General features: G+C 39.2%; 4 protein-coding genes across 5 annotated transcripts; 1 reads left to right on the forward strand and 3 right to left on the reverse strand.

The window, feature by feature from the left end:
- Window positions 1–37: 37 nt before the first annotated feature.
- Window positions 38–1,621, reverse strand: LOC132785071 (serine protease grass-like). The gene is made up of 4 exons (XM_060791045.1): window positions 1,381–1,621; window positions 1,145–1,308; window positions 766–1,082; window positions 38–711 (listed from the first exon to the last, which is right to left on the reverse strand). The coding sequence occupies exons 1-4, from the start codon at window positions 1,442–1,444 to the stop codon at window positions 117–119; spliced, it is 1,140 nt and encodes a 379-aa protein (XP_060647028.1). The 5' UTR covers window positions 1,445–1,621; the 3' UTR covers window positions 38–116.
- A 33-nt stretch (window positions 1,622–1,654) lies between these two features.
- Window positions 1,655–3,107, reverse strand: LOC132785072 (serine protease grass-like). Its single transcript, XM_060791047.1, has 4 exons — window positions 3,090–3,107; window positions 2,774–2,937; window positions 2,405–2,715; window positions 1,655–2,350 (listed from the first exon to the last, which is right to left on the reverse strand). The coding sequence occupies exons 3-4, from the start codon at window positions 2,623–2,625 to the stop codon at window positions 1,744–1,746; spliced, it is 828 nt and encodes a 275-aa protein (XP_060647030.1). The 5' UTR covers window positions 2,626–2,715; window positions 2,774–2,937; window positions 3,090–3,107; the 3' UTR covers window positions 1,655–1,743.
- Window positions 3,108–3,232: 125 nt separating this feature from the next.
- Window positions 3,233–4,793, reverse strand: LOC132785642 (phenoloxidase-activating factor 3-like). Of its 2 annotated transcripts, none has more exons than XM_060791835.1 (4): window positions 4,670–4,793; window positions 4,438–4,610; window positions 4,057–4,370; window positions 3,233–3,986 (listed from the first exon to the last, which is right to left on the reverse strand). In XM_060791835.1, the coding sequence occupies exons 1-4, from the start codon at window positions 4,731–4,733 to the stop codon at window positions 3,425–3,427; spliced, it is 1,113 nt and encodes a 370-aa protein (XP_060647818.1). In that variant the 5' UTR covers window positions 4,734–4,793; the 3' UTR covers window positions 3,233–3,424. The 2 variants fall into 2 exon arrangements, with proteins under 2 accessions (XP_060647818.1, XP_060647819.1); XM_060791836.1 differs by having other exon boundaries at window positions 3,865–4,002.
- Window positions 4,794–5,908: 1,115 nt separating this feature from the next.
- On the forward strand, window positions 5,909–19,205 carry LOC132786038 (uncharacterized). The gene is made up of 2 exons (XM_060792420.1): window positions 5,909–7,604; window positions 17,232–19,205. Exons 1-2 carry the CDS (start codon window positions 6,794–6,796, stop codon window positions 18,503–18,505), a joined length of 2,085 nt encoding a protein of 694 aa, XP_060648403.1. The 5' UTR covers window positions 5,909–6,793; the 3' UTR covers window positions 18,506–19,205.
- Window positions 19,206–20,621: the final 1,416 nt, after the last annotated feature.

Here is a 20,621-nt window from a genome sequence, read left to right on the forward strand (position 1 = left end):
TATAGTATATTTCGCATTAAGAGTATTATAATTAAAATTTTGTTGAAATAATCAGTTTTAATGCTAAAATAAAAGTGAATTGGAACATCAATAACATTTCTAATATACTAACATACCTAATATAGATTCTGTGTTATCCAAGGCAACATATCGAGAACTGAGGCAAATACGCCAGGTTGGTTTTTGTTTATACCACAGGATTGACTTCCAAATGATATAACGCCATATTGCACAAATCGATTTGTTATATTGAAAACATTTTGGGTGAAAAGTGGACCACCTGAGTCACCTTGACACGTCTCCTGCTTTTTATAGCCCATTGCACAAATATGATTTTCAGTTAATGTGGCACTCTTATAGTATTTTCGACATACATTAAGATGTTGTCGTGTGACGAACGCCTTGAGAAGAATAGGAGAATGCATACTTTTTTCGGTTTTACCCCAACCAGCGATGTAGAAGCTCTCATCATCGTCAATATTTTGAGATTTGCTCTCAATGGGCAGACATATCGGCCTGATGTTAGGTCTAAATGTGACTGATCGATTGAGCTTGATCAATGCTATATCATAGCTATTGGTATGCCTTTCATATTTGGGATGTCGGCGAATATCCTCGACACCAAATTCCTCATAAGATGGGAGGCAATCTGTATCAGTTAAACAATTATTTTCAATGCCAAGATTGTGCTCTCCCATGCGAACGGCAATTCTAAAAGTGAGAGATATATGATGAATAAAATCTGATTCTACATTTATCACTTACATGTTGGCAGAAGCTGTGATACAGTGGGCTGCAGTTAAGATAAACCGATCGGTGATCAAGCTGCCGCCACAAAGAAAAGGCCGCCCTGATGTCTCGTATTTCAACAGCGCCATCCAGGGAAATTCCTCTTTTCGAGTTATATCTCCATTGCCCACCAATACACCACTTTGGAGAATTTCAGTTCGTCTTCCACAGTCGGTGATAGCTTTAAGAATTTCCATTCCTTTGGGATCTATGTAGCTTAGATTCTTCGGCTGCTCGCTTACTTCACTCCGAAGATTGGGCATCGAAATATTAGGACAACAGATTGGATGTCTCTATAAAAATGGGAAACATGATTATTAGAATTGTGAAAGGAGAATCAACAATATTTACTTACTGCTCCTTTCTCGCCATTACAAGCCAATTCTCTAATCTGATGCTGTATTCTATGTGGAAGCTTACCATTGTATTTCTTTAGAATATCAATCACTGCTGGACATTGGTTGGCAGATATACAAATGCCTTCGTCCCCAACAGGTGTGTAACAACTTATACCAGGCTCTGCAAATTTAATGATTATTCGTAATTCTTATTCTTAAATTGTAATATTTAGAAATTATTTTGACTACTTACCACTTAAAACGAGAGAAGGAAAGGCGAGCAAAAGCACAACAAAGGCGCTAGTAAATAAAACCATATTGTCGAGTTGTTTTTATTAAGAATCTGAACCTGTTAAGTTTGCGATCATTTCGCGACTGAACGCAAAATGAGACAGTAACTCGGTTTAGTATATCAAGCTCGTAAGCTTGAAAGAAATTTGGGCATTAATTTGCGTTTTTAAGCTGTGAATAATTAATCCCCTAATTTGATTAGAAGCAATCCTCTTTTTCGCATTAAAAGTATGAAGTTAAAATTTTGTTGAAATAATCAGTTTTAATGTTCAAATAAATGAATTGGAACATTAAATAAAATTTCTAATTTATTAACAAAACATACTTAATAGACATTCTGTGTTATCCAAGGCAACATGTCGAGAACCGAGGCAAATACGCCAGGTTGGTTTTCGTAGATGCCACAGGACTGACCTCCGAAAGATATAACGCCATATTGAACAAATCTAATTGTCTTTTTAAAGTGATTTAGGAAGAAAAGCGGACCTCCTGAGTCACCTCGACACGTCTCCTGCTTGCGATCGTTTACGGCGCAAATATGATTTTTAGTGAATGTGGCATTATTATAGTATTTTCGACAAACATCGAGATGTTGTCGTTCAACCACCGCTTTTAGAAGAATATGAGATGCCATTCCTTTCTCTGTTGTACCCCATCCGGCGATGTAGAAGCTCTGATCGAAGGCAATGTCTTTAGACTCTTTATCAATGGGCAGACAGATGGGCCTGATATGAGGTTTAAATGTGACGGATTGATTAAGCTTAATCAACGCTATATCATAACTATTGGTGTGTATTTCAAATTTGGGATGTGGTCGAATATCCTCGATGCCAAACTCCTCATAGGGTGGCAGACAGTCCGTTTTATATCCAACCCAAATGCTGCAATCATTATCAGTATCGAGATTGTGCTCTCCCAAACGAACGCCAATACTAAAAGTAAAACAATTTTTATAGAGAACATTGGTATTTACATTCATCACTTACAGCTTAGTGGGAGCTGTGGTACAGTGAGCTGCAGTTAAGACGAACCGACCTGTGATCAAACTTCCGCCACAAAGAAAAGGTCGGCCTGATGTCTCGTATTTCAACAGCACCATCCAGGGAAATTCTCCTTTTCGTGTAAGCTCTCCATAGCTCCCCACTATAAGACTTTCGGCTCCTGGTATTCTTTGTCCACAGTGGGTAACAGAATCGAGTATTTTCATGCCTTTGGGATCTACGAAGCTGAGGTTTTGCGGCTCAACATGCTCCTCAAGTATAACCTTCGGTGTGTTAGGACAGCAGATTGCGAATCTCTATAAAAACAAAAGAATAGGTAAATTCATTGAAAAAGACTCCCCAATATTAACTTACAACTCCTTCCTCGCCATCACAGGCCAATTCTCTAATCTGGTTCTGTATAATACGCGGAACCTTATCGTTATATTGCTTTAGAAGATCAATTACAAATGGACATTGCTTGGCAGTTATACAAATGCCTTCTTCCCCAGTGGGTGTGTAACAGCTTATACCAGACTCTATAAATTATGGGAGTATTCTTCAATTAGGAAATTTAGGATTATATTGGATTAGTTAACGCTTAACACGAGAGAAGGAAATGCAAGTAGAAGCACAGCAAAAATGTCAGTGAACAATTGCATATTGTCGAGATCTTTTTATAAATCTAAACCTGTTAAGTTTGCGATCGTTGAACGACTAAGCGGAGAATGAGACTGTAACTTGGTGTAGTATATAAAGCCCGGAAGCAAGTAATACTGGCATAAAAATTAACTTTTAATTGTTGTGCTTTTCTGATAAATAATTAATTAAAATCTAGTCATATTTCCTGGGGTTTCCCCAACTTTAATGCATACTAGCGATATGTTCTTTAGATGTATGTATAATAAGCAAAACAGATTTATGGTATTCATAGATTTATCGAATAGTTTAGAATTAGCATTTTAAAGCTTTTAATGTAGTTATTTACAGTTTTTTAAATAAAAATTAATATTCTTTATCTGTTATTTAATACAGATTCTGCGTTATCCAAGGCAGCATATCGAGAACTGAAGCAAATACTCCTGGACGATTTTTGTTGATGCCACAACCGAGACCTCCAAAAGAGATAACACCAAACTGCACACATTGTGGTGTGCTGTCAATTAAATTGGCGGAGAATAGCGGACCACCAGAGTCACCACGACATGTCTCTTGCTGACTATCGCCCAAGGCGCAGATGTGATTCTCACTAAGTGGTGCATTCGAATAGTATTTACGGCATACATCCAGATCTTGTTGTTGGACTTCAGCCATGCGTAGAATCGGAGATGGTACTTCATCTTCTGTTTTACCCCAACCGGCGATGTATAAGTTCTCATTATATTTCAGATTTTGAGAAACATTGATGGGAAGACAGATGGGCTCAATGAATAATTCAACGACGATTCTATCTAGTTTGATAAGTGCTATATCGTAGTTGATGGATCCGTGCTCATAGTTGGGATGTGTGCGTATGTCCTCAATTCCATATTCTATTTCTCCTCCTTCTTCTGTGTCCAGATCATGCTCTCCCAAGCGAACTGCAACTCTGAACAGTATGTAAACTATTAAAGGGTTTTGGAGAAATGGAAATGGAGAAATGACCTTAAAGGACTTACAGCTCAAATGAGGTTGTAGTACAGTGGGCAGCCGTTAAGACGAATCGATCGGTGATCAAGCTCCCGCCACAAAGAAAAGGTCGACCTGCTTTTTCGTACTTCAAGAGCGCCATCCAAGGGAACTCATATGCCTTGGCTGGCTTACCATGGGCCACATTGAAAGAATATCGCTCGCCATTATATTTGCCACCACATTCAGGATATGACTTAAGTAGCTGCAATCCTTTTGGATCGATGTAGCCAAGATTTTGCGATGCTTTCAATGTAGCTTCGGGTGCTTTACTTTGTTCGTTGGGACAGCATATTGGGTAACGCTATGCAAGATAATGAATATAAACTTTTAAGATATTTGTAAAAAGGTAGCAAGAAAAATCTTCTTACTGCTTCCTCATTATTGTCACACGTCATTTCTTTAATTTGATTTTTTAGCAAATGCGGAATATTTTTTCCATATTTGGTAAATAATTCAATTACAAATGGACATTGATTGGCGGAAATGCAGGTGCCTTCTTTCCCAGTGGCAGTATAACAGCTTATGTTTGCTTCTAAAGTGACTAAAGATTAAATTAAATTAATAATTAAATAAATGTATATCATATTTTGAGATACTTACGACATAACTTCAAAACTGTCATAGACAGAAATAATAGCGAAAATACTTCTTTATATCGCAGCATTCTGTGAAAATCTTAACAATAATATATTATTTACTGCGCAATGCTAACACGTTCGATCAATTGCCGATCACTCATCTGAACGGGAAACTAAAAAAGGGTTTCGCTTTTATACATTAATTGTGGGTAATAGTTATTACCATATTTCCATATTTAAGACCAGCTTAAATTCTCATGAATGCATGTAATTTCATAGTATTCTTAGTATTAATGAAAAACAAATTAAAAGTAAAATTAATTTTTTAAGTATTCCTCAAATAATTTCTGATTTAAAATCAGCAAATGGTTAAAATGACATTATAACCGTTCAGCAACAAACCAAGCAAAAGCTTTTAGCGGAGACAACAACCAAAACAATATAAGACAAACTTGCTTGAAGTTTGGTGTTTGAAAGCATATTTTAATATAGACTCTCTTTAATCATATATTAAAAAATATAATACGCTGTATTATGCACAATTTTTTAATAAAAATATAAACAATAAAGTTCATACAAAATCATGAAATATTGGAATTTTGTACATCAATTGGAAAAAAACAAACCGAATTCAAAGCGCTCAATCTAAAACTTGTTCGAATAAGTAGAAATGTTCTTAACATAAAACGCGACATTTGCATATTAAAAGTTGATGAAAGAATTTCAAGCAACACCCATTAATTGATATGCATTCAGACTTAGCCAAGAACTCAGCCGGCTGATCGAAATACCGACATACTAGTCGCTGCCAAGCTGATAAACCGGTAATCTTACACACCACAGCAAATATATGAGTGCAATTTATCAGAGAACTGAAGAGAGGCCGAGAGAAGCTTAAATACAATCCTCTTGTTTTGGAAGAGCGAGACCGCATGTTGAGCTACCCCAGCTGCTTGGATTGAAATCCACAGCAAAGGGTAGGCGAGAGTCTCAGGTTACTTACAGTCCACAGCATGTCTTACGATCCACACACACTGACACTCTTTCCCTCTCGATCTACCTGCGCACCTTCCAGCTGGTGGGCAGCAACAGGTACTTGTCTTGGCTCGCTCTCTCTACATCTATCTCTCTTGTTGTTACTCTATCTTTCTCACTGTTTCTTGACTTGAGTGCAGCTGAGCGGGCAGAGCGCAGTCTTACAATGTCTGAGACCGAAAAGACCACGTAGGCGCCGCAGCTCACGTCATTGGAATTCATTCCACAGTGAGACGCCGTCGCGATCGCTAGTCTCGAGCGGATCGAATTCAAATTTTAGATATTCACAACAAATATCGAATAGAGACAAAACAGTTTAAAACCCAAAACGACTTTGAATCCATAAAAATACAAGAAAATTTAAGAAGAATTTCAATTGCGTCAGAATAAACTGTGCGTAGAATTCACAACGGGATGTGCGAAAAGGGAATCGCAGAACTCAGAATCCCATGACGCCATATTTGTTTTTCATCTTGTTTGTGTAAAGTGTTTGTGAGTGTTAACGACAACAACAGAAACAACCGAATAGAGAGAGAGCGAGAGAAAGAGAGCGAATAATAGATATTTCTGTGTGTAAAGCAAAAATTTCGAAATTCAACAGAAATATTATCGATTTCAGAAAAGTGAAACAAACAACTTCAGCAAGATAAATATTCCGAAAAAGTCAATCTCGAGCGCGTGTTTTCTACTTGCTACGATTATGGCTGAGAGCGCAGCTTTGTGTGTGTGATCGGTGTGCATGCATGTGTTGTGTGTGATGTGATCGTGTGGATCGTGTGTGTGCAAATGCATGTGTATTGTTAGAGTGAATGCGAATAGCAGTGTAAGAAATATCCGCTTACCTAAGCGAACAAAATTCTCTCTCGCGCGACAACGGCGACGGCAACGGCGACGGCGACTTAAGAACCACAATTGAATACTGTAGAAAACCAACACACATACACACATATACACACATATAGAGTGTTATACCTGAACGTGGCTAACACATAAAGCAAAACCAGAATATCCACATTGTTGTTCGTCGGTCTCGCGATCGCGCCTACGTAACGTAACGTAACGTATCGAAACGCAATTAACGTAACGAAAGACGTTCATTGTTGCTGACACAATGGGCGACTCCACGCCCATTTGCCGATGCCGTGTGCTGTATCTGGGCAGCGCTGTGCCCCGCCAAAGCAAAGATGGCCTACAGGGCATCCAGGAACCTCTGCGCAGCCTTTATCCATCCGAAGGCGCCGTCGGAGCCAAGGGCATCGATAGCTGGCTGAGCGTCTGGTCGAATGGCATACTGCTGGAGAATGTCGACGAGAATCTGAAGCAGATCACACGTTTCTTTCCCATCGAATCGTTGCACTATTGCGCAGCTGTGCGACAGGTTTTGATACCGGAGCGCGGCAATTCGAATCCGGAGCCGAAATTTCTGCCGTTGGATTCGCCATTTGCGCGCATGCCGCGCGCCCAGCACCCGCCCATATTTGCAGCCATACTGCGTCGCACCACCGGCATCAAGGTGCTCGAGTGCCACGTCTTCATTTGCAAGCGCGAGGCGGCCGCCAATGCTCTAGTCAGATGCTGCTTCCACGCCTATGCGGACAACTCGTATGCCCGCCAGCTGGAAACGGGCAGCACCGGTGGCGGTGGCAGCAGTGTCTATGGCACGCTCAAAAGTGGCGCCGGCAGCAAATCGAACGGGGATCTGACCAGCGTGGGTCTCACCAATGGCAATGGCAATGGCAATGGACTGCATCATCATCACCATTTGGCCGGACAGAATAGCTGGAGATCGCGTGCGGGCAGCACGACAACTCTGAATAGCTTGGGACGTCAATCGAATGGTCATGTGTTGAATGGATCGGGGATGGGCATGAATGGCGGCAGTACTGGCAGCGCCGCTGAGGGTTATACATCAGTCAAGAATTGTAAGTACCAGCAAGTTCGTTGCCTAAGTCTTTCGTTTTGCGTTTCGCTACCGAGAACATTTTCGCTAGGTACAGTCAGTTAGTCAGCAGACTTGGCGTGTCATCTAATTAGCTGCATGTGACCAGGCACGACAAACAGTTAGAAACTGTTAGCATTAGCTAACTGCTGTTAGCCATGATCTCAGCCCCGCTAGCAAGCATTCCCAACAACTCTATTAAATGTGCCATTGAAGGGGAAGCGCATTTTTTCGCTATGGAATTTAAGGTTTCATCGTTTATCAATCAAGTGTATGGCCTCACCTTGAAATGCACTGTCTCTCACACACACAAGCACACACTTTCACACTCACACAAACACACTTGGACGCATTGAGTACCTAACGAAATATGCAAAGCAAAAACACCTGAGACAATGTTGAAAAATAGAAAATGTTGTCACAGCGCAGTCGAAAGTATTTTTTGGGTGCAGTGCAGGTATTTTCTTCATTTTATTGACGCACATTATTGAGTGATGGATGGACGCATGCATGCATGGATGGACGGATGTCTACACTGACTATCGCAGGTATATGGACAGCTGAAGGGCCTGGCATAAGCCAAAAATGCGAACGGAACGTACGAAACTTTTTTTTTTTTCGTGATGTTTTGTTTTGGGTGAAACGAAGATGCCTGAACGTTGTCGGCAAAGACAAAAAACACTTAGCGCTAGAGATGTGCACGTGACAGAGATGCGAGATGAGAGAGATAAAATATATTTCACAAGAATTGCTTAAAGATCTGCATTGACTTTATTTTGCTTGTATAGTTCTCTGAAATTCATAGCGAGAATCATAATAAATCCAGTAGAAGTCTTTCATAAATCGAGTTTAACTTGAATGTAGTTAGTGATTGAGCTAAGGAATTAGTTTGAATAAATATGGGTTAGTTAGAGTAAATACGTTATTGATTAAACGTAATCGGCTGTTGACTAAAATTCGACTAAGATCTTCAACATAAGATCACATTAATTTGTGCTTAATTGGTGCCTGATTCATACCAAAACTTTACTCTCTATGCCATCATCGTCTCTAAGCTCGTGTCACGCAGCAAAGCACGAAACGAAGACAACTTCATTTTCAAGTTATATCTTATCGTTGTCTCACAGACTTGACTTTATGCTGTGGAGTATTTGTTGTTGTGTTGTGTTGTCTTTTTTGTTAAACACTTTCCACTTATTTAAATTTCGTCGACAAGCGACAGAGGCACAAAAATCGCCACTTTATGATGCCGCTGTTGTTGGCCTGGTCAACGTTTAACTTTGAGAGTTGAAAACGCTTTGGCTTTGCTTATAGTGGCAAAGTTATGATAATTAGCATGTAAATTGCTATAGCTGAGGAAAGCAGCAGCAACAGCAGCAAGTGGCAATATACTAACAACAGCAGCAACAACAGCAGCAGCTGCTGCTGGCTGAACGTTAAATGTCTTTCAAACAGTTTGAACGCGATCTCTAGAGTTGCCATGCAAATTAGTTTTGCATTTCGCTTTCGACCTGAACTCCTCCCTATTAAATGTCTTTCGGTTTTGTATAATAAGTAGAAATTGCCTGAAATCGTATCTCTCCAACTGTTCGGCTTACTTTCTAAGCGTGTGGCCAACGAAGAAGGAGATTGCTTGATTTGTACTAAAACCTATTTTAAGTCTAGACTCAAAGTTTCTTGTCCAAAAATAAAACTATGCAAATCAAATGACTTGGCAGTCTGCTCGGCTAATTAATGATGTTTCCCGTTCCCTGCTCTCCGCCTTGTCAACTTTGCCAACCTCATCCAAGTTACGATGGTTCCCAACTGGTAGATAGAGCATGTAATTTATTATGTTGCCGCTCGTTTAGTTGCGGTTCTCACAGCCTCTCACAGCCTGGACAGTAGTTGTCATTCTCCAACTGCACTTGAGATACACACACACACACACACACATACATAAATACTTCTAGAGTGCGCAGGTTGAATAACTTGATGAACGTGGAACGAATTTGGTCGCGTGCAGATTAGCGGACCTCGGCGACGCCAACGCAGAGATTGAGAGAGAGAAAGAGTAAGAGACTATTCTCCCCCTTTTGGGGGGCGGGGCACAGACATATGTGCACCCAGAGTGAGTACGTAAATTGAGATGAACGCGTGAGAAAATTTTTGACTGTTAGGGTTTTTTTTTGTTTTATTTTGTTATGACGGTCTTGGTCTGGGTCTTGACTTAAAACTTGGGCTGTCTTTGACGCCGCTGCTTGGTTATTGCCCTGTTCGCCACTTTCTTGCTTCACTCCAGCCAACTGGTGGGAAGTCACACACACGCACACACACACACACTACACAGTAGAGCTTGGCATGACTGCTTTGCTTGCTGGGAAGTGTGAAATCGGGTTGGAAGTAGACCCGACCAGACCCGTGACTAAGTCGAGATACGGCAAAAGAGTCAAAGTCAAAGGCAGGCGGGAGTAGGGAATGGAAGGCAACTGAATTCTGAAATTTGAGCGTGTGAGCAAGTGAAACTTTATTTAGATACATATATGATAAAAATCTGCTCGAATCATCCACAAACTCATGTGTGAGCGTGTGTTTGTCTCTGCTTGGCTCTTTCTCTCATTCTGTTGCTCTCTTTTGTTTACGTCCAAGTCGGAAATTTTCTATTAATTAACATTGTTAATTTGCTTGTAGACGCTTGCGAGATTAAGCTTGCCACAGTTCATTGTTTTGCGCTGCCCGGGCGACACATTGAATTGAGGTTAAGTCGCTGTGGGGAAGTTGGCATCGGAAGAGGAATATAAAGATGAATAAAGAATGTTTTAAAGGAAAGATAGAATGTGTAAGAAGATTAGGGAAATATGAAAGGAAGTTCGTTTGTAAGCAAAATGTGAGCGAGTCCGGAATGTAATTAAGCGTAGAAATTATAGACAGTTTCTTCATAATTATATTCGAATGACTTCAATGCATTTTCAATGTAGAACACTATAAATTAGAGAAGTAGAACTCTAGACTTTAGGTTCTAACTCCTCGCTATGATTCATCATTGATACACCAAAAATGTTTTTAAATTAGAAAAAAGCAATAACTAATCAATAATACTTAGCACAACCTCAAGAAGTCCTCGAATGCTCAGCCTTTTTTCCCATCACTCCAGTTTATAATTTTTTTAGCTTTACAATCTAATAAATATAAATTAATTACAGAAGTAAGCGAAGTATAAATCACGGTTCGAATTGATATAAAAAAAAGTTGATTTAATCCTAGAAATAGTTTAAAAGTTTATTAAAGGCAGAATACGAGTCATTGTAGGAGTCAGCATAAAAGTCGAAGTGGCGGCTAAAAAATCTCATATCTTAACACATTGTGGCCATAGTTGGATAATTGGCAGCTTTTCTCCCAGCTTCGCAGCGTTTAGTACGATTAATTATAATTAATTAAACTAATTTTAAACGGTTGAGGGGGGGACACTTTAATAGGTATGAAAGTGTGCCAAGAGCGACTGAAGCAATAGCAATTTCAGTTTGTGTCTTCAGTCTTTTGTTGTTGCCAGCTTTGACTTTGTTGGGAAATTGTCTTAGTCTTAGCGTCGAGTTGCCATTGATAAGCAACATTTTTCCATAATTTGGAACTGCCTGCAGTCGCCGGAGAGACTCCACAACATATCCGCTGGCCGCACCTCGAGCGACATCCATTGATTGCAAGCAATTTGCAGGTGGCTGAGTGAAGAGCCAAAAAAAAAAAACACCAACAAAAAACGAGTTGCATTTTGTTGAAGATCAGGTTCCAGTTTGGTTTTTATGCGACACAGTTATTCAAAATTTGACCTAGATAACATTTTTTTGGAGGAAGAAGAGGAAGGGGAAAATCGCATTGATGTAATAATAAACTTCAACTGGAATGAATGGAAATTCTATTAGCAAAGCGTGTGGAAACTTTGATTAGCAAACAACATGCACAATAATTAACATAATTATCAATAGATAAAATGCACATTGGGAATGTGTACTATGTGTGTATGTATGTGTGTAAGTGGCACTTGCCACATTGGTGCACTCACTTTGTGAGTCATTAGAGGAAATGCAGCTGGGAGGAAAAACTTGTCGATGATTACTAAGCGAAAAATGCAACAAACAGCAGTCTGACCACTTGACCATGACTGAAATATCGAACTGTGGTGGGGGAGAAGAAGCTGAAGCTAAAGCTGTAGTGGATGCAGCACAAGAAGCTAAAGAGGTGGCTGCAACAACTTTGAAGCAGCAACCGGCATCAACTTCCGTTGCAAGCGGCATTTGCTGCCAATGATCTCCACTAGTTGTTGTAGTTGTTGTTGCATCGTTGTTGCATTATTATGATTATGCAAAGAAGCTGGTGAGAGGCTGAGCGTGAAAAAGCTGAAGAGAGAAGCAGTCAGAAAGAGAGAGAGACAGAGAAAGAGAGAGGCGATTGGCAAGAGGCGAGGCAAGCACATTAACCGAAATCCAGTTGCAGTTGAATGACTTGGGCTCTTGTTGCATGTTGCAGTTGCAGTCCGCAAAAATTTCTTGTGGATTTGCAACATATTTTTTGTTGTCGTTGTTGTTGTTGTTGCCACTGCGGTCGGTCTGTTATTGTGGCATTGCATTTTATCATAACTCGATTACAGAAATTTGATTTTGATTATTTTCAATAATTGAAGCCACAAAGCAAAGCTGCAATCAAAGCCAACATTTGACCTACTTCAAGCACTCTATTTTCCTCTTTTGCTCGAGAATATCTGCTAGCCTCTTTAATACCCTAGAATTTTGCATAATTTGCTAAACAACATTATTATTTTAATGACTGAAACTCAAAGCGAAAGAATACATTGCTAACATTATGTACAATTCGCATGTCTGAGTTTCTTCTCTAATTACTTAATCAAATTGTAGAAAAAATATTTATGCTAATTACAATTTCCTGCTCGAGATCTCCATTCAAACGCGATTTCAATGTCGAGGTAAAGAGTTGATTTCAATTGTAATTTTTCATTGATCAAACGAGAGTTTTCTCTTGGTTTAATTGTTATTGTCTCAACAATAGCATCAGCATAAATATGAAATAAATCATTGCTTCAGAGTGCAGCTGTATAGATGTCTGAATAACTTCTACTCTATTAGTCATTCGTCTGGCATTCAATGTTGGCGTCGTCGTCCCAGTTCAGTTCAAAACTCTACCTTTTGGGTCTGAGTTTGAGTTTGCAGCTGTGGCACGTTGGAGCAGTTTGGGATTGGAGCATTGGCGCAACCATCCGGTGGCAAGCGTGCCAGCGGAAAACGAAATGGCAAAGACAACAATGAAGCAAAGCAAAAAAAAAAGAAGAAAAAAGATACAAATATAAACATAGCTAGCGAATTCCAAGGCACAGTTTGCAAACAAGAGAGAGAGAGAAACAAGGTATCGAAGCCGCTTCTGGCACTCCCCTTTTCCGCCGCTTGGAATTTCGCTTGGGAATGGCTGATGAATGGCAAAAAGCGTTTAAATGCCAAGCGTTTGTGTTTGTACGAGTATTTTTCTGTTTTTGGCCAACTTTTAGCTGCATGAGCTCGCATTTCAAGACACTGTGCATAGATTTGCATCGAATTCGAATTTGAAGTTGCTCAGTAGTTTGCTGAATTGCCTTACCTACTTAGTAACCTGACTTGGCTTCAACTTCAGCTCTATCTCCAACTCCAGCTTCGACTGTGAATTCCTCATCAGCTTGAGCTGTAACGTGGAAATACAATTTTCACGCACGCATGCGCCAGTCGACGAGGCCACTCGCCACATTAAGTGAGAGTATTAATTTTACTTTTCGTGAAGTTGAATCAAACTCTACTTATGACATAAGTGAGTTACAGCGGGGCAAAGTAGCCACTGAAATAAAAGAGGGGAGAGCTACAGGAAGACAACAGGAGACTAACTCTGTGGTATAATTATGCGAGTAGCTAACTGCAAGACAAAAGCGAAACAATTAAAAATCATAAATCAAATTGCACGCTTAAGCAAAATTAGCGTAAATTGCAACTGGAAGTGTAATTATTATTTATAATATTATTATGATGTTTTGCATCGATGTTGGTTGATGTTCGTTGGCAAAGCGTTTTGAAAATCAAAGTCAAGCAACTTTCTGCCAATTGGCCAATTCAATCAACAGGAATTTGATTGACTTCCGCTAACGTTTAAGCAGATTATGCTCCAATCGAGGTAAAAGCAACTAAACCGATTGCTTAAAGACCAAATCAAAGTGAAATCGCGACAAGAGTTTCTCCTCACTTACAGTTTTTCCGCTAGGAAAACATATATAGGAATATATATCTATATCTATATCTATATCTATATCTATATCTATATCTATATCTATATCTATATCTATATCTATATCTATATCTATATCTATATCTATATCTATATCTATATCTATATCTATATCTATATCTATATCTATATCTATATCTATATCTATATCTATATCTATATCTATATCTATATCTATATCTATATCTATATCTATATCTATATCTATATCTATATATCTATATCTATATCTATATCTATATCTATATCTATATCTATATCTATATCTATATCTATATCTATATCTATATCTATATCTATATCTATATCTATATCTATATCTATATCTATATCTATATCTATATCTATATCTATATCTATATCTATATCTATATCTATATCTATATCTATATCTATATCTATATCTATATCTATATCTATATCTATATCTATATCTATATCTATATCTATATCTATATCTATATCTATATCTATATCTATATCTATATCTATATCTATATCTATATCTATATCTATATATATATCTATATCTATATCTATATCTATATCTATATCTATATCTATATCTATATCTATATCTATATCTATATCTATATCTATATCTATATCTATATCTATATCTATATCTATATCTATATCTATATCTATATCTATATCTATATCTATATCTATATCTATATCTATATCTATATCTATATCTATATCTATATCTATATCTATATCTATATCTATATCTATATCTATATCTATATCTATATCTATATCTATATCTATATCTATATCTATATCTACATCTATGATATATCTACTTCCACTATTCTATTTCCTTGTTTTGACTTGTAGAACACTTTGAATGCCAATAATTCATGATATATGATTATGTTTATGGCTATGTGTTGGTCAGGAAACGTGCGACCCGCAGAACCAATAATAAATACGGCCAACTTCATGCTACCCAGGTCAAAAACCATTAAAATTCACTTTCACATATCGTCTTGAGGTTGAGGCCAAAAATGAAAGTTGCTAAAAGACACAACAAAAAAAAAATACCACCGAAAAAATCCAAATATAAATAATATATGATGTGAGCTGAGGTGAGAAATGCGCAGATCACTTGAAAATCGAGCCAAGTAAATATGGTATTCGTGTAATGCATTTGATATATTATATTTTCGGTCATGTGAAAAGCTCTGGATTGGGCCGCTAATTAAGCCAGCAAATGTATAACAGGTGAGCGGTGTGAGCTCAACACGTTCATAAATTAACAAATTTCGATTGGAAGAAGAAGAAGAAGAAGGGGCAAGCCATTTGTCTGCTGTGCCAAGAGGTTCGCTCTCATTTTCAACGTCAGTCAGTCGAGCAGCGATTGCCGCGTCTTTTTGGGAGGGTCAATAGACCCCAAAGCAGGGCGCGCATTTCTCATGCCAAGAGAATAGCAAAAAATAAAACCAAACCAAATTATGGCATGGCTAAGAAGAAAAAAACACGGCCAACAAACAGGCAGACAGAGAGAGAGAGAGAGAGAGAGATGGAGACAACTAACAACAATATGAAGAAAAAGCAACCACAAAAACTGACTCGCCGTTTTGTTGTCGTCTGCCTCGGACTGTGTAGACTGTAAAACTGTGGGCTGTGGCTGGTTTGCTGTGGCAGTTGGGTGGGGTGAGGTGTGCAGAGTTAGCTTGCAGGTGTAGCCACGTTCAAGTTATTAAATTACCGTTATTTATTACAAAACCGTTTGCCGTTTGCTGCCGTGGCCCAAATGCGACGCAGAACAGCGCCAACCTTCATCGGCTGCGACAAAGCGACGACGACGACGAACACGACAGCAAACAGTAACAGTAACGTAGATACTTATGTATCTGTATCTGTATCTGTAACCTGTCGTTGGGCTTTACTTAGCATTGCCTAACTGACCAAGTCACATGTGCAATGGGAACGCTTCGGACGCCTCAAAGTCAAATCGAAGGCATTCAATTGCTTTTGCCATCGCAATCGCAATCGGTTCATTTGAATGCGACCCGTTGTCTTTGCCTCTGGGCCAACCACGGTCTTGGCCCATTTACTGACTGTTTACTGTGTTTTTTGACCGTTTTGGATTAGACGCGCTCGGCTAATTTCCAGTAATTGTATTTGTATTTTGGGCTCAAAGTATTTTCGTTATTTTTGGTTAATGTAAATGCCATTGCCTTGTCCAAACGGGCTGTCGCTTCGGCATTTTGCGCGTGAATCAGCGCTTTAACTTGACCCGTAATGCGAGACGCAACAAGTGCGGCCCTGGTATTGTGATCACCCCTCCTCCGCTGCACCCTCTCTCCCCTGTTGTCCGACAACACCTGCCATTCATTGTTTAGTCCGCACAGCATCCATTGGCCGCGAAGGTCAACTGGCTATCGGTTGAAACTCAACACTCACATTCGCTCCACTCAATTGTATCGGACATTGGATACCTTCTCAACCAGTTCTTGCATTTGATACCTAGAATGTGTGCGTGTTTGTGCAAAGATTGATTTGCGCTCTACATACTTATATATAGAGCATTGAAAATGAGTTGAACAACAATTGCAAGCTGGTTGAAGTATAGGAAATGTGTGCAAAGATGTGTTCTATATATGATTGTTCTTTTTAAAGATATATTTTATATAGTTTTTAAACAGTAACAAAAGAGTTTGAGTGAAGAATATGATACAATTTGAGTGAAGATAAAAAAGTTCTAGACAATGTTTGTGAACTTTTATGTTATATATGAAACTAAAATCTGTTTTTATTAAATGAAGAACTTAAGACAGCATTAAATGTACTGTCAATATTTACTTTTTAGTCTGGTCACTCAAATGAGTGATAAAAGAAATGCTCAGCTATTAATTAATTGCTAAGCTAATCGAAATGATTTATTATTAAATTTATTGCTTGTATTTCGCTTAGACTTAATACCATAAATCTAATTGATTTCCTCTCAAGCGGCTATAAATTCAATGATGAAATAGATTCTTAACATATTTCTCTAGAAATCAATTCGAAACATGGAGCTTAAGTCAGCTTTTCTATCAGTAGAATAGATTGATTAATTGGAACTAAGTTTATCATTAATTGTCACGCAAGGTTCTGAGAAATTATTTGCAACATAGAGTTTTTATGTTTATTTTATATCTAACATACTATATGTCATGCCAATGGAAGCTTTTACTACTAATACGATTGTGGAGAATAGTTATCATAAAATTTCGCTCAAGAGTAGGCAAAATATCTTAAGATCTCCTTCCTATCTCCCCTATTAGAATCATTTTCTAATTTCTCGCTTTTCTCCCCTTTTTTACAGTTTATGGCAGCAGTGCGGATCTAAATGTTACCGTCGATGATGGCGAGGCGTCTGTGTACAATGGCGACGAGAATCACAAGGTGTGGAGCGGCTCACAGGATCAGCTGGACAGCATTGGCGCCGTGGAGAGTCCCTACGAACTGTTCGCCGGCAACACTTCAACGCTGGGCCGCCCGCTGCGAGCTCGCCAGATCAGTGCACCCATCGATGTGCCACCGCCGCCGGTAAAGGAGGAGCGCAAGAGCGGCAAGCGGGACAAGAAGTCATCGAAGTCGAGTGGCAGCCAGAGCTTGTCTGGCACTCTGATCCGACCAAAGCCCATGCATCCGGCAGCGATGCATCGCTCACAGATGCACCCAGGTCCAGGACCAGGCGCCGCCGGAGCCGCCAGTGTCATCTATGGCCCGGTGTCGGGACCACATGCCGGCCGGCAATATCACACAATTAGTCATCGTGGCTTTCCGCCAGGACCCGGCGGACCGCCGCCGCCACATCATGCGCATCCACATGCCCCGCATCCACATGCAGCTGCTGCTGCCGCCGCACATCATCAGCAGCAGCAGCATCACATGATGCAGCTGCACCATGCACAGCAAATGGCGGGCATGCCACCGCTGCAGATACCCATGATGCTGCCACAGCAATACGCCACGTTGCAGCCATCGCGTTCCACCAGCAAAAAGAAGAAGAAGGACAAGAAGAATGGCGGTGGCGGTGTACCTGTGGGCATGCCCATTGTGCCGCCCATCTATGCGTATCATCAGCAACAGGCGATGGCAGGAGTGCCGCCACCGCCAATGGCACAGTCACTGATCGGCGAGCCACGACCGCTGAGCATGTCCAGCCGCAAGTTGGCTGCCTCCATGGGCAATGGTCTGGATGATTCGGGCAACTCGGGAGCCGAGTCTCCGTCGCCGGGTGGCACCGGGATCTATCGTCGCAAGGGGCATCTGAATGAGCGCGCCTTCAGTTACTCCATACGCCAGGAGCATCGCAGTCGCAGTCATGGCTCGCTGGCCAGCCTGCAGTTCAATCCGCCGGACATGAAGAAGGAGCGTGAGATTGCCCAGATGGTCGCCGGTCTGGATCTGAACGATGGCGAGCGACGTTCAATGGCTGGTCCGGGGCCGGCGACGCTGCAACGCAAACAGCAGGCGGGCATGGTGAATGGCGGTGGACCAGCGGCGCATCCGCATGCGCATCCCCAGCATCATCCACATGCGATATACGGGCCATTGGGGCCAGCGAGCAGTTTTGGCAAGCCACGCAGATAAGAGAGATCATTAAAGATCGCGTTGAAAGCATCTTGAATTGCACAACATTGAAAAGCGATGCTGGTCAAAAGGAAATAAATAATAAACAATGGGGAAATATTTAGTGGAATCGTAACATGAATAGCGACAAGAACAACAACAAAAAAAAACAAAAACAAAAACATTTTGCAAACAATGAATAATGTGTGCCTTATTAGGTTTATACTCTAAGTATATATTTTAATGAATTGAAACTGAAGAATGCGTTGAGAATTCACAAGCGAAGAATGAAATGCAATGAATGCGATTATAATACATAATGTAGAATAATATAATACCAAGTACCCTCTAACTGTTCAGATAGAGTGCGTTACTTCGAAAACTGAACGATGACAATTGTATTGCGAGCACAAATGTAACATATATACATATAATATTATATCTTTTTTCGATTGAGTTGAGTTGGGTTGAACTGAATTGTCAACTGCTCTCCATACCAAACAATCTATTGCAGATGCGAGCACTTGCTAGTAAAACATACTATATACTATACTTAACAATACCTACCAATACATACATACTAAACACATACACACACATCAATACACACTTATTTCATTCTGTCCATATTAGTATCTTAATGAAGCAGCAGCTGATGTAATGCGCGTAGATATTCAAATGTGTTTACCTGTAATTGCACAAACCATAATTACTTATGTATAATAAATATAATAAAATGTTAACCAAAGGTGTATTTTATTTGTATCGAGGGAGAAAAAGTGGAAGTAATGAGTGGAGCTGGGCATAAAATTTTTTTCAGAAAAGGGAAATAAATATGAGTTCCTGTAGTACAAGTAGAATAAATTTCGATACTTCAAGATAAGGGAAGAGGATGGAAAAGGATGCTAACAAATTAAACGTAAATAAAAAAAAGGGTGCTATAATTCAATAATATCTTTGATCAATTTTAAAAATATATAAGAGAGGGAGACTAAATTCCGATCCTTCATGTTAAAGTAAGATTGGATGAAATAAGATTTCTAAAATCCAACAAGTGGAAATGATTGAAAATTTCCATTTTATTTAATGAGAAATATCGATGAGAGTCAAATAGCAAAATTCATATAAATAAATTCCAATTTTTCATGATTATTCAAGTCTGCTTCAATAAATTATGTTTACAAGTTTCACTATAATGAAGAACACATAATAATAGATAGCTATAAAAGGTACATACCAGATAACATATAGAATTATATAACACCAGAAAAAGTATTCATGGATAGATGTGCACGCCTTTAGCAATTGAAAATTAATCAAACAATCATATTTTAATTAATGAGAAACTTTCAAAGTAATTAAATACATTACATGATGACACAATTTCAAGTAGGATGACAACAAAAGAGGGAAGATTTTTCATTACAATTTTATATATGTGAGAAGCGCTGTTTTCGATGTTATCATCGCAGAATGATATCATTAAATTTTATATAATTGAATATGTGGAATGCAAATTGCATAAATAAGTACTTAGCTAACATTTTTAGCAAATATTATATTACGTTACTTCCTCAATTCCCGAGTGAACTCCGTTGAGTTTCTTCACCCTAAGTTATGGCTATCGTTAGTTTTTTATCAAAACAAACAATGCCTGAGGCTTCTCCCAAAGTCGAATCTGATTGAAGTGTGTTGTTGTTAGATTCTCATCGGACACAGTCAGAAATTGTATTCTGCTTTTAGCTTTTTTTGTTGTTTGTTACAACAGAATTGATTGTGATTTGTACTCTTATGTAGGCACGAGCACACCTTGGAATTCAATTAACATGCGCGAGCGATCACAGCAAAGAATATATAAATATACTATATTTATGTAGATATATTCAGAGTACGTCATACGTTGTCTGTCTACTATAAATATCTACGGCGACTGATTGACACAGAGGGCGGGAGTTGGACGAAGTGGGAGAAGTCTCTGACAGAGTTAGAGACCAAAACTCAATGGTAGATCTCTCAAGTCTTGGGGGTTTGTGTAAGTGAGTTTTATGTTCATGCAAATTCCAAGCATATTTTGCAGTGACTACAAATAGATTTGCATACGAGGGCGACAAGCGCAAGTTTTATGGTATTTGCAAAA

This window comes from Drosophila nasuta, chromosome 2R (assembly GCF_023558535.2).
Source record: "Drosophila nasuta strain 15112-1781.00 chromosome 2R, ASM2355853v1, whole genome shotgun sequence".
In the NCBI taxonomy this organism is placed as follows: Eukaryota; Metazoa; Arthropoda; class Insecta; order Diptera; family Drosophilidae; genus Drosophila; species Drosophila nasuta.